Here is a 10,455-nt window from a genome sequence, read left to right on the forward strand (position 1 = left end):
CCCGCTGTATTATTAAGAGCCTTCAAGCACCTGCCTGACCTGTCCACATCTTGAACCACTTGTACCCGCCTCATATCCTGGGCTCTTGCCAGTTCCAGTCCATCAGAGGTCAAACTAAAGTATTTGAGCCAGCTTCTCACCAGAACTTCTCACTGGCCCAACTCTTCTCCACCACAACAACCCGTCAACTTTCCAGCTCTTGGGCCTTGCTTTCAGCCTTCGTCTTCATATAACACTACTCATACTTAACTTCTTCCAACATTACCCATACCTAACTCTTCCACTCTACTCAAGATGGCTTCTGTCGGAACCGATGCTGAGGGCCAGGTGACCTTCCTTGTTCACTGCATCAAGCATTCTTCCGGTGGAAAGGTAAGTGCCATATCACTTGGTCATATCTAGAGACTCAAACCATCTAACAAAAACAGGTCGATTTCCAGGCTGTGGCTACAGATTGCAACATCGCGTCCAAGGCCGCTGCGTAAGTCAAACTTCTTACCATAATACTCATCACGTTCCTAGAGGACCAAGCTGACTTGGCGTGCCTTACAGTGCCAAGCGATTCGAGCGCATCCTCAAGCCTTTCGGAATGAAGACTAGTGACCTGTCCAAGAATGGCCCCATCGGCAATGCCGCCTCTCCTGGCGGCAGCAGCGCCAGCCCCAAGACCCCGGGAAAGGCTACGCCCAAGTCCAAGGGCAAGCGCGCTCCCACTGAGACTCCTACCAAGGAGACGAAGCGCGTCAAGCTGGCCAACCACCCGGCTGTCTCGTCCTACAATGACGAGGATGATGCCGAGGATGTGCCTCAATTCAAGGTCAAGGATGACCCCGAGGCCTCTGGCACTGACTCGACCAACGGTTCGTACCACGATATCCCCCGAGGCCGCGATGACGATGACGACGACTTGCAACTTCTCTACGTCGTGGAGAAGACGAGCGATTGCCCGATTCACGATTGCGGCGGATCTCGAAGTCCTCTTTCCGCGTCCGTTTCGAGCGATACTAATACCGAGGGTTCCATGCAGATCACGCCAAGGCCGACGAGCATGCCGAGATTTAGCGACATGCCAGCTTGCTATCATGGCTGGGGATTCTTACCGGAAATGCCAGTCTACGCATGGCCAGATACGTGCGCGATACATGGGGAGCTAGAAGCAGCACAGTTGGTCGGGACATGTGAGTAGTTCTTACGCAGTTCTTCTAAGACTTCGCTAACAAGTTTGTACTAGGACCAAAGATTGATCCTTAACAGGGACGATGTTGCCGTCATGGCTCAACTGAATGCTGGAAGGGATGGCTCGTACATGGGAGTGGGAATGATTAGGCCAACTAGAGACTCAAGAAATAGAACGAGTGGCTTTACTTCTTTCGCAACGCAATGGTCTACATACAGGATTTGTAACACCCGAGAATGGTACGCGCCGTTGAAGGTTCCGCCATAGCGCTGCCTGATTGGGCAAGTGGAACTGTCTCGGCAACGGTTGGCAGGGGTCATCCCACTTCTTCCGGAGCATTTGGGGCTCAATTTCAACGACACCCTCAATTCATTTGCAAGAACAGCCTCCTCGTAACCTTTCGTGCCTACCATTCATCACAACAATTGTTGATCGTATCTTGCGCCAGTTCAATCACATCGGTGATATCATTTGTCTGTCATGAGGGTCCAAGATGCTATCCAATTTGCTTCATTGCATGCCTGGTTTGCCGTCCCAGGTCTTCTGGCCTTCAGATGGTGGTGCTTCTGCTTGCGCGGCGGAAATCTTGCGAGTGATTGATATGGGAAATCTCATGTGGAAATTTCAAGTAGTATAAATCATTCCAAGCTCGTGTCTTCTACTCATTTATGTCCCGATAATTTCGTTTACCTGTTGGGCATCTACTATCTCCCACTGATGCCAGCCAGCTTCGCTTCACGTAGTCTGCATCCTAGATTCGAAAGCACAGGGAACGCTCGCAATGCCAATTGAATCTTCTGGGCGCAAGATTTCCATATCGTCATAATAAGCCCCCAAGTATTTGAGCATGTGGGATTCCAGCATCTTCGGGAGGTCACATAGGCAACACAGATAGGTAGACATACCTACATGAGGCAGGTGCGCTTCCCTCTACACCTCCCTCCTCCCCTCCTCGTTCTAATCCCACAAAACATCTAACGCCCTCTCGTAGAAACCTAAGGCCAACCGGAGCACCTCATGCTCACTTGCACCCGTGGACGTTCTGCCTAACTTCTCAGCCCGGAGACCCTGTAGCCAACCAGAGTGCTCCATCCACACTTCACCTTCTCATCGCACCTTCCTCCCATCTACCTCTCACCCAACTTCCTTCTCTCACCTCACCAAGGCAAATATTTTCCGACCACTCCAGCCGAGAGCACACAAGCAGTTGCCCCCAAAATTTTCCAGCTTTCCTCTGGGTGGGCCATACACGCAAATCTGATTTCTTCCCCCCTCCCACAACCCAACGAAGTTGTTTTTTCTTCTTCCCTTCTTCATCGCGGCTACCGTCCCCTCTACCATCCACCAGACGAGCGATTGACCGAAATAATTCTCGTTCAATCCATCAAACGACAAGCAAAGCATCTCGCTGCCATTGAAGAAGACGTATTTCTTCTCTTCTACATCTCCAGCTTCTGGACCCGTCGGTAAGTACTTCGTCGGCCGCGGCCTCTTTCACCTCTTTTTTATTCTTCCCATCTCAGGTCGCGAGGTTTGGACAAATAACTGATCACCCCAATAGACGGAGTCATCAAACTCTTCTTCCTCCATCGCGCGATTGCAATTACGACATCAGTTCATCGCGACGCAATGTCTGCCTCTCCGCTCACTCCTGGTACCGACATGGGCACTCATTGGGAGCTCTCGTCTGGCGCCTCGTCGCCCCGATCCGACACTTCGAGCAACACCAACAGCTTGTTCTCTTCGCCTGATTCGCCTGCCGATACAGAGCTGTCATTCCCAAGCCTTGGACCCAATGATGCCAAGGAGTCTTTGGCACTTGGTCACATTGACGTTTCCATCATGCCCAGCCTTGCCAATCACATCCTCGTTGGACAAACTGCCTATGCCCCAGGACACATTCGAGTCATGTCTGAAGAGCTCCAGCAAGCCCGAAAAACAGGAGAGTTTCCCAACACATCATCTACGGTCGAAGATCCCCAGACCATCGTGGAAGACTACCAACATCTCCAGCGTCTTAGAGATACACGAGGTGACCCCGCCTTGCCGCCCTCGGCATCCTACAACATTCTCAAGGTCGACATTGCACGTCGCATCAAGGCTCGCGATGAAGCTCACGGAGCCCCGGCCAACTTTCAAGAGGTGGATCATCGAGTTCAAAACTGGATGAGCTCAATCAACAAGGAAGCGCGCATGCTGGAGATTACACAGGCGGCACTTCAGCGCAAGGGCATCAACAACCCCACACAAGATGACCTAGACGCCATCGCCGAGGAGTTCATGCAGATTGCGGAGCGCACTCTTCTTGACGTCGCCAATCCTCTGCGCATGAACACCACCCGCCTTGCTGGCAACATTGATCGCTTCGACAGCCAGCTCGATGGACTGTCATCCATGAACGATGCAGTCAGTGCCTCCATGACGTCTCAACTCAACACTCTTAGCACCATGCTGAGTGCTCAAACCAATACCTTCAATGGCTCTGTCGGCATGCTGAACACAGCACTCACTACCGTTACCACTGATCTGCATCAACTCTCCACCAACCTGCCAGCAATCATTGCGGCTGCAGTTCAAGCTGCAGTCAAGGAGCAACTGTCTCCTCTTCCCCATCACCAGTTCCACAGCAAGGGACACCGATCCAACTACGAGCAGCCCCCCGGATACGCTTCAGCTACACGGGCGCAACAATACCATGCAGCTGGCAGAGAGTACTTTGGCATTGGCGCACGAGTTGTCGCTTCTGCAGACCAAGTATCAGGACAAGGAAATGGGCAGACTTCGGACATGGGCACGCAGCCCACGAAGTCAAGACTCAAAAGATTCTTGCGCGTCATCACTGGAAGAGGGCAATCGAAAAAGGATGCCGGTTCAAAGTAACGAAGCTCAAGACGAGGCTTCAAAGTTCAGCTGTCCGACTTTGTGGCCAGCATTCTCCCCTCTGAGACGTACACAACACATCCGATCACCAAGCTTTGGAAAGATGGAAGGCATGATGGGAGGAAATTGGTTTTGTAGATCACTGGTAGTTTGACTCGTACGTACCACGAGATTAATAATTCGTTTCACATTGAATATCTTGTTCCATCGTGAAATCAACATTCTGTTGGATTTGTTGCCTTTTTGCGCAAGTCTACCATTGTCCTTCATCTGCAGCGGTCTCACAACGAGTCGTATCTCCCACTGTAGACAACAGGTAATACCAGAGTACCTTAGCCGATATCTTCTTGCCCGCCTGAGTGGCCGTCACATTTCAGTGGGAACGCGGAAAACATGTGGTGTTTGTCACCGTAATATTCGTGGGCAGTAATGAAGATATCGCCATCGCCCTTCGAAGGCGCCGTAAGGGCATAAAGAAGTAAGTGCTGTATCGCAAGACCATCAACAGAAGCGAGGTCATCACTCGGCGACGCCTGAAGGCATTGCCACATGTTAAGCAACATTCCAACTTACAGGTTGCCTGGCAGGCCGTGACCGCGTCTGCCACACGCATCTGCCTGCCTCACCTTCGGCAACCCAGATACTCCCAACGCGTCTTCTGCTTCTTCTCGAGGCAGACGCCTTCATATCTTACCGAACCAGCCGCCTCAAGTGGGGTCAAGACCGACCTGCCCACCCACGGGCCCCATTTGCCCTTCGCGGTCAATAATATCGCGACCCTTACCTGCTCCCAACTTACTCTTCTTCCTTCCACCCGCACCCATCCGAAAGTCACCTATTCTGATTTCCTTCATTTCCGCGTCCATTTCCGCGACTGTCTTTCATTGTCTACCACAAACACCAAACGCTGTAGGCCCATTCAAGATTCATCTCGATCACGATCACCACGAGAAGTGCTCCTCAATACCTCGTCGATACACTTAGACGATTACGATACACACATTACCTACTGCAATCCCTTGATTCAGCTTAATTGATATCATAGTGGTAAGTTATGCTCCATCCCTTCTTTGGTCTGACACCTTCTTCACGCTGCTTCTATCCCTCACCTTCTGTCACGCAAAGACCGCGATCTCTTTGAGACAAAGATACCCTTTCGCTTTGCATCTTTGCGTCTTTCTTTTTTATTTTATCCTTCTCGTGTCTGTTGGACTTACTGGTGGCTCCTTTTGTTGCTTGGAAAGCGGCATTCTAGCCTTATATGCACGAAGCTCAGTAATTGCGACCTATACTAAAGGAATCCACTGTCAGTCCCAAAAATGGCGCCTCTCAAGAAGTCAACGGGCAAGCTCCCTGATATCCCGAACGCGAAACAGGATGCCAAAGTCCGAAAGAACACAAGGGCGAGGAAGAACACCTCTGCCAAAGAACAAAAAACCCCCAAGAGTGTCAAGATCACAACTCGCCCAAAAAGCCGGGCCCTGATCCAGTGGAGGAGTAAGTGGAATCTTATTGATTGGAAAACTGTTCATCAATTGACTGTAGGTACAGAGGAAGACCCTTTGCTTGTGACACTCCTTTGGGTGCAGTATAGCTGTGCCAAAGAGCACGGCAAGATGCCATGGGATGATATCATTCCTCAGTGCTTCACCGGAGTGACATCAACAGCATTCACTCAATTCCTTGCCCGAGAGCGCAAGCGACTCCTCAAGATGGGCTACTGTGTTCCACCTCTCCCCAGCCAGGCCAAGAGCTTGGAGAGAGATCAGAACATCCGCGGCTATGTCAATGCGCCGACAGCTGAGAATGAGGATGCTACTAGGCCCGTCAACTTTGATGAGCCGTTCCTCCAACCCTGCCAGCAAGGCGACAACTAGCAGTTGAAGACCAACGCAGCAGGCGAAGGAGAGTCAGACGATGGCGAGATTGATGATGGCATAATGGAGGAACACGATAACGAGTTTTCCTTGAAAGACAACGAGGCTCCCAAAGATGTAAGTTTTAAATCAACTCTTCCTCTGCAATCACTGACATCGGATAGAATGAAGAATTCCCTCAGCTTCCTTTTGGCCAGGACCCTTGCCAGGCTCCTGCTCAGTCGGGCCATTTTGTGCACAACGACGAAGCGCAGCCGAATCACCGAGTTCACGACATTCCCAACCCTCAACAACAGGCTGGAGAATTGCTGTTCCACCACGTTCAACAGTTCAGTCTGACCCAATACGATGCCCAGAACGACGCCCAGCTCCGACAGCACCCATATCACCAGGCGCAGTATTCGAGCCAGCATAATCAGATAGGACAAGCCAATCAGGAGTGGCAGGCTCAGCACCTCAATGGGGGCAACGACATGCAACTGTATAGGCAGGCGATTGAAGCCTGGAAGCATGACGAACCCCCAAACGAGGCACGGATTTATGTCGAAGGTCTCCCTCCCATGGCATACTATCTTTTCAAGGTGCCTGTGAGCGTCAGTGATGGCGTCTCTTTGATATCCGGCACCGAGATCATGTATCCGATGCGAATCGAGAATGGCTATAAGACATATGCCATTCCGATCTCGGTCAATCTGAGCAACTATCTCGCCGGCCTTAATGGTCAGGAAGCTGGTGCCGTAACCCCGTTTGGCAACTCCTCGGCAACGACTTTAGCTCCGGGCACTTCGCCACTGAATGAGCCAGCTTTTCAGGCCTTGAGCGATGGTTCCAGTGATGTCGCTAATGGTAGATTCAACGGTGGTTTTCATGGTGAATATCACTTGCATGAAGATGCCAATCACATTGCCACAGCTACCAGCCCCACCCATGTGGATGACGATCAGGGATTCGACTTGAACGAGTTCAATTCGAATGCGTTCGACTTCAGTCAATTCTACTGAATCGATGGATGCGCCATGGAATGACACAATGTACAAATTTCAGCGCACTAGACTGGGTAACGAGTCTTTGAGTTTCGTTGGGATATTGCGGATGTTGGCGTTGGAGGCTGCATAAGGATAGGAGAAAGATGCCGTCGTGCGTGCTTTTGTTGTTTGCTCTGCTTTCCTTCTTTCGCCACACCTCTTTCACCATCTTCCCTTGGCCCATTTTGGGGCTGGAGAATATCTATGGTGTGTTCGTCATAGGAAAAGACGGCGCAATGATTGCTGCTGATGAGATTGTGCAATAGCAGAATGTTTGTTATACACACAGGAGCTTCGCCTTTTTCATTTCCCGTTTCCCTCACTTTGGATCAGTTGTTAGTAGCGCCTCAGACTTATCTATCATTAGCATTAGCATTAGACAACAGATGAACGCATTGAGATTGTCATCTTGAACGCTTGGGTTCAAGCTTCTGCGACCGACTTCGGCCGAATCTCACGTTTGACTCACGATAACCGATCAAGACAGGCTTCAGAGATAAATGGAAGCATGGAATTTCACGAGAAACGCTGCAACCTTCTTGAGGTTGAATGGTGTATTTAACAAAAGACCAGGATAATTTGCTTCTTGCGGTCTTGTGATGTATGTACAGTGGAATGAACCATAGGGTTCAAAATCGTTTAATGAAGTTTGTACACGAATTTGGAAAATGTAGAATCCCCCTCTCCTTACATACCATCAGCAATCATGGCGTTGATGATTCTCACGTGACGGTCCGCGTTTGTCTCGCTCCATTCGGTATCGTAGTTGAGCCCGTACGGCCAGAAGTGCGAACCGCCACAGCTGATCTTGGCACTAGAGCCATCCCAGGAGCGAAGCAGGGGCAATGCCGTAGCCCAGTTGCCGGACGCGCATTTGGAGTCGAAGGCGGCAGTCTGGCCAACGCCGAGTGTGTGTGAGATCTCGTGGAGCGCCGTACGCTCGTTCATGTATGATCGGTTCGATCCGAAGCGGAGATCACCGTTGTAGTTGGCCTCGGCGGTAGGAACGCCGGGCGTGTAGTAGACACGAATAGTCTTGCTGGCCTTTCCCTGCTTTGCGTGTCTTGCGACGGCCAGCTTCATGGCGGCTTCGATCTTGGTGTATGCGTCGCTTTGGTCGGCCGTGGGGTTGGCGGCCTTCTCAAGGGTCCAGGTAATGGCGCCTTGAGCGGCAGAGGCGGAGGCCACGATAACGGCAAGGAGTGACAACTTCATGTTTGCAGAAAGAGTGAATGTGTATTTGAGAGATTAGAGTATTGGATGCTGGTGATGATCTTGCAATATCTTCCGTTTCTTCGTCTTCCAAACCCCTTCTTATACTACAAGAACATCACCTCCAAGGAGGTTGCTCCGGCCCCTTGCCCAAGCGAGTTGGAAATTAAGGATATATGTTGCAAGAAGATCGTGCCTATTCCAACTCGGTCTCGCGCATTAGGCCGTCTAACTCCCTTGTAGTAGCATTCTCATCCTTGCGATAGCGCGGCCAAGAGGTTAGGGGTTGCATCACGGCGCCACGGCGCCGTCGCTCCGTTTCTTGATGTTTCAAGTACAGTGAGCTGCTGCAATAAAGTCGAGGCATGCGCACCTATGAAAAGACTAAGAAAAGAAGCTTGTTTGAAACGTTGCACCGTTGAATCTAGGTGTAACTCGCATGCGGCTAACGCATTGCTCGGATGGCAGTTCTCGTGACTTGCTTAAAGTGCCATCCAATGTTTGCTGAGCTGCTACGACGTCGGGGTTCATGCTATGTGTCCGTACTTCGTATTGCTTGGTAAGTCGGTTCAGTTGCTCAGGAGAAACCCCATACTCGATCGTCCGCCGATGTTCTCCGATGGTCGAACCCATGTCAATATTCGGCAATGGTCACTAGGGGATACCATGTGCGGATGCTGAGAATGGAGACAGATGCCATTGGAAGACGGTAGAAATGCACCCACAATTGCGCTAATCCCTTTTTGTACTGGCGCTTCAGAAGGGACCTCGTTTAGCCGAACGTCCGAGATAAATTTTTGGAGCCGGTGACGGGAAGCTTCTCCAATTCTATCACTCACTGCAACTTTTTACTTCATCTCCTTGGAGCGACACGTGTGATTCAAACCCGGCGACACCTTCAATCCTTAGTTCTGTATTTCTTCTTTCTTACCTAGATACCCTCATAATAAGATTCAAGATGCAGCGCGCTCTTTCTTCCCGCGCGAGAGCTTCCGTCCTCTCTGCTGCTCCCAGCAAGTTCCGTGCCGGTGCCGGCCTGGGACAGCAGCTTCGCTTTGCCCACAAGGTTAGTCAACATGTCACGAAGCATTGGCAATGCCATCAGCTTCAGGATGCTAACTTAGTCTACAGGAGCTGAAGTTCGGTGTTGAGGGCCGTGCCGCCCTGCTCGCTGGTGCTGATACTCTGGCAAAGGCCGTCGCGACAACACTCGGCCCCAAGGGTCGCAACGTCCTCATTGAGTCAAGCTATGGCTCCCCCAAGATCACAAAGGGTATGGAAACACGCCATTGAGTTTGATTTCATCAATAAGCTGACTGGCTCGTAGATGGTGTAACTGTCGCGAAGGCAATTACCCTCAAGGACAAGTTCGAGAACCTCGGCGCCCGTCTCATCCAGGACGTCGCCTCCAAGACCAACGAGACCGCGGGTGACGGTACCACCACCGCCACTGTCCTCGCCCGTTCCATCTTCTCCGAGACCGTCAAGAACGTCGCCGCTGGCTGCAACCCCATGGACCTGCGCCGTGGTATCCAGGCTGCCGTCGATGAGGTCGTCGCTTTCCTCCAGAAGAACAAGAGAGATATTTCCACCAGCGAGGAGGTTGCCCAGGTCGCTACCATCTCCGCCAACGGTGACCAGGAGGTCGGCAACCTGATTGCCAAGGCCATGGAGAAGGTCGGCAAGGAGGGTGTCATTACCGTCAAGGAGGGCAAGACTCTGGTCGACGAGCTCGAGGTTACCGAGGGTATGCGCTTCGACCGCGGCTTCGTCTCCCCCTACTTCATCACCGACGCCAAGTCCCAGAAGGTCGAGTTCGAGAAGCCCTTGATCCTCCTCTCCGAGAAGAAGATCTCTGCCGTCCAGGACATTATTCCCGCTCTTGAGGCCTCCACCCAGCTGAGACGCCCTCTCGTCATCATTGCTGAGGACATTGAGGGTGAGGCTCTCGCCGTCTGCATTCTCAACAAGCTCCGTGGCCAGCTCCAGGTCGCCGCCGTCAAGGCACCCGGCTTCGGTGACAACCGCAAGTCCATCCTTGGTGACTTGGCTGTCCTCACCAACGGTACCGTCTTCAGCGAGGAGCTTGACATCAAGCTTGAGAAGGCCACCCCCGACATGCTCGGCTCCACTGGCTCCATCACCATCACCAAGGAGGACACCATCTTCCTGAACGGCGAGGGCGCCAAGGATTCCATCTCCCAGCGCTGCGAGCAGATCCGTGGTGTCATGAACGACCCTACTACCTCCGAGTACGAGAAGGAGAAGCTCCAGGAGCGTCTGG

General features: G+C 51.8%; 6 protein-coding genes across 6 annotated transcripts; 5 read left to right on the forward strand and 1 right to left on the reverse strand.

Annotated features, from left to right (window-relative positions):
- Window positions 1–294: 294 nt before the first annotated feature.
- On the forward strand, window positions 295–1,182 carry BDZ83DRAFT_737535 (uncharacterized protein; the record flags this gene model as incomplete). Its single annotated transcript, XM_060513015.1, has 4 exons — window positions 295–372; window positions 429–481; window positions 553–987; window positions 1,113–1,182. The coding sequence occupies 4 exons, from the start codon at window positions 295–297 to the stop codon at window positions 1,180–1,182; spliced, it is 636 nt and encodes a 211-aa protein (XP_060370723.1).
- Window positions 1,183–2,806: 1,624 nt separating this feature from the next.
- On the forward strand, window positions 2,807–4,248 carry BDZ83DRAFT_737536 (uncharacterized protein; the record flags this gene model as incomplete). Its single annotated transcript, XM_060513016.1, has 1 exon — window positions 2,807–4,248. The coding sequence occupies one exon, from the start codon at window positions 2,807–2,809 to the stop codon at window positions 4,055–4,057; it is 1,251 nt and encodes a 416-aa protein (XP_060370724.1). The 3' UTR covers window positions 4,058–4,248.
- A 1,128-nt stretch (window positions 4,249–5,376) lies between these two features.
- On the forward strand, window positions 5,377–5,934 carry BDZ83DRAFT_747434 (uncharacterized protein; the record flags this gene model as incomplete). Its single annotated transcript, XM_060513434.1, has 2 exons — window positions 5,377–5,554; window positions 5,609–5,934. The coding sequence occupies 2 exons, from the start codon at window positions 5,377–5,379 to the stop codon at window positions 5,932–5,934; spliced, it is 504 nt and encodes a 167-aa protein (XP_060370725.1).
- Window positions 5,935–5,997: 63 nt separating this feature from the next.
- BDZ83DRAFT_747435 (uncharacterized protein) lies at window positions 5,998–6,935 on the forward strand (the record flags this gene model as incomplete). The annotated part of the gene is made up of 2 exons (XM_060513435.1): window positions 5,998–6,051; window positions 6,099–6,935. The coding sequence occupies 2 exons, from the start codon at window positions 5,998–6,000 to the stop codon at window positions 6,933–6,935; spliced, it is 891 nt and encodes a 296-aa protein (XP_060370726.1).
- Window positions 6,936–7,474: 539 nt separating this feature from the next.
- Window positions 7,475–8,364, reverse strand: BDZ83DRAFT_378782 (ricin B lectin). The gene has a single exon (XM_060502703.1). The coding sequence runs from the start codon at window positions 8,172–8,174 to the stop codon at window positions 7,647–7,649; it is 528 nt and encodes a 175-aa protein (XP_060370727.1). The 5' UTR covers window positions 8,175–8,364; the 3' UTR covers window positions 7,475–7,646.
- A 765-nt stretch (window positions 8,365–9,129) lies between these two features.
- Window positions 9,130–10,455, forward strand: BDZ83DRAFT_559567 (TCP-1/cpn60 chaperonin family-domain-containing protein; the record flags this gene model as incomplete). Its single annotated transcript, XM_060503550.1, has 3 exons — window positions 9,130–9,237; window positions 9,303–9,444; window positions 9,499–10,455. Coding segments are annotated over 3 exons (1,207 nt in total), but the record flags the coding sequence as incomplete, so codon positions are not given.

Source organism: Colletotrichum acutatum (genome assembly GCF_030867785.1).
Source record: "Colletotrichum acutatum strain CBS 112980 chromosome Unknown BDZ83scaffold_6, whole genome shotgun sequence".
Lineage (NCBI taxonomy): Eukaryota > Fungi > Ascomycota > Sordariomycetes > Glomerellales > Glomerellaceae > Colletotrichum > Colletotrichum acutatum.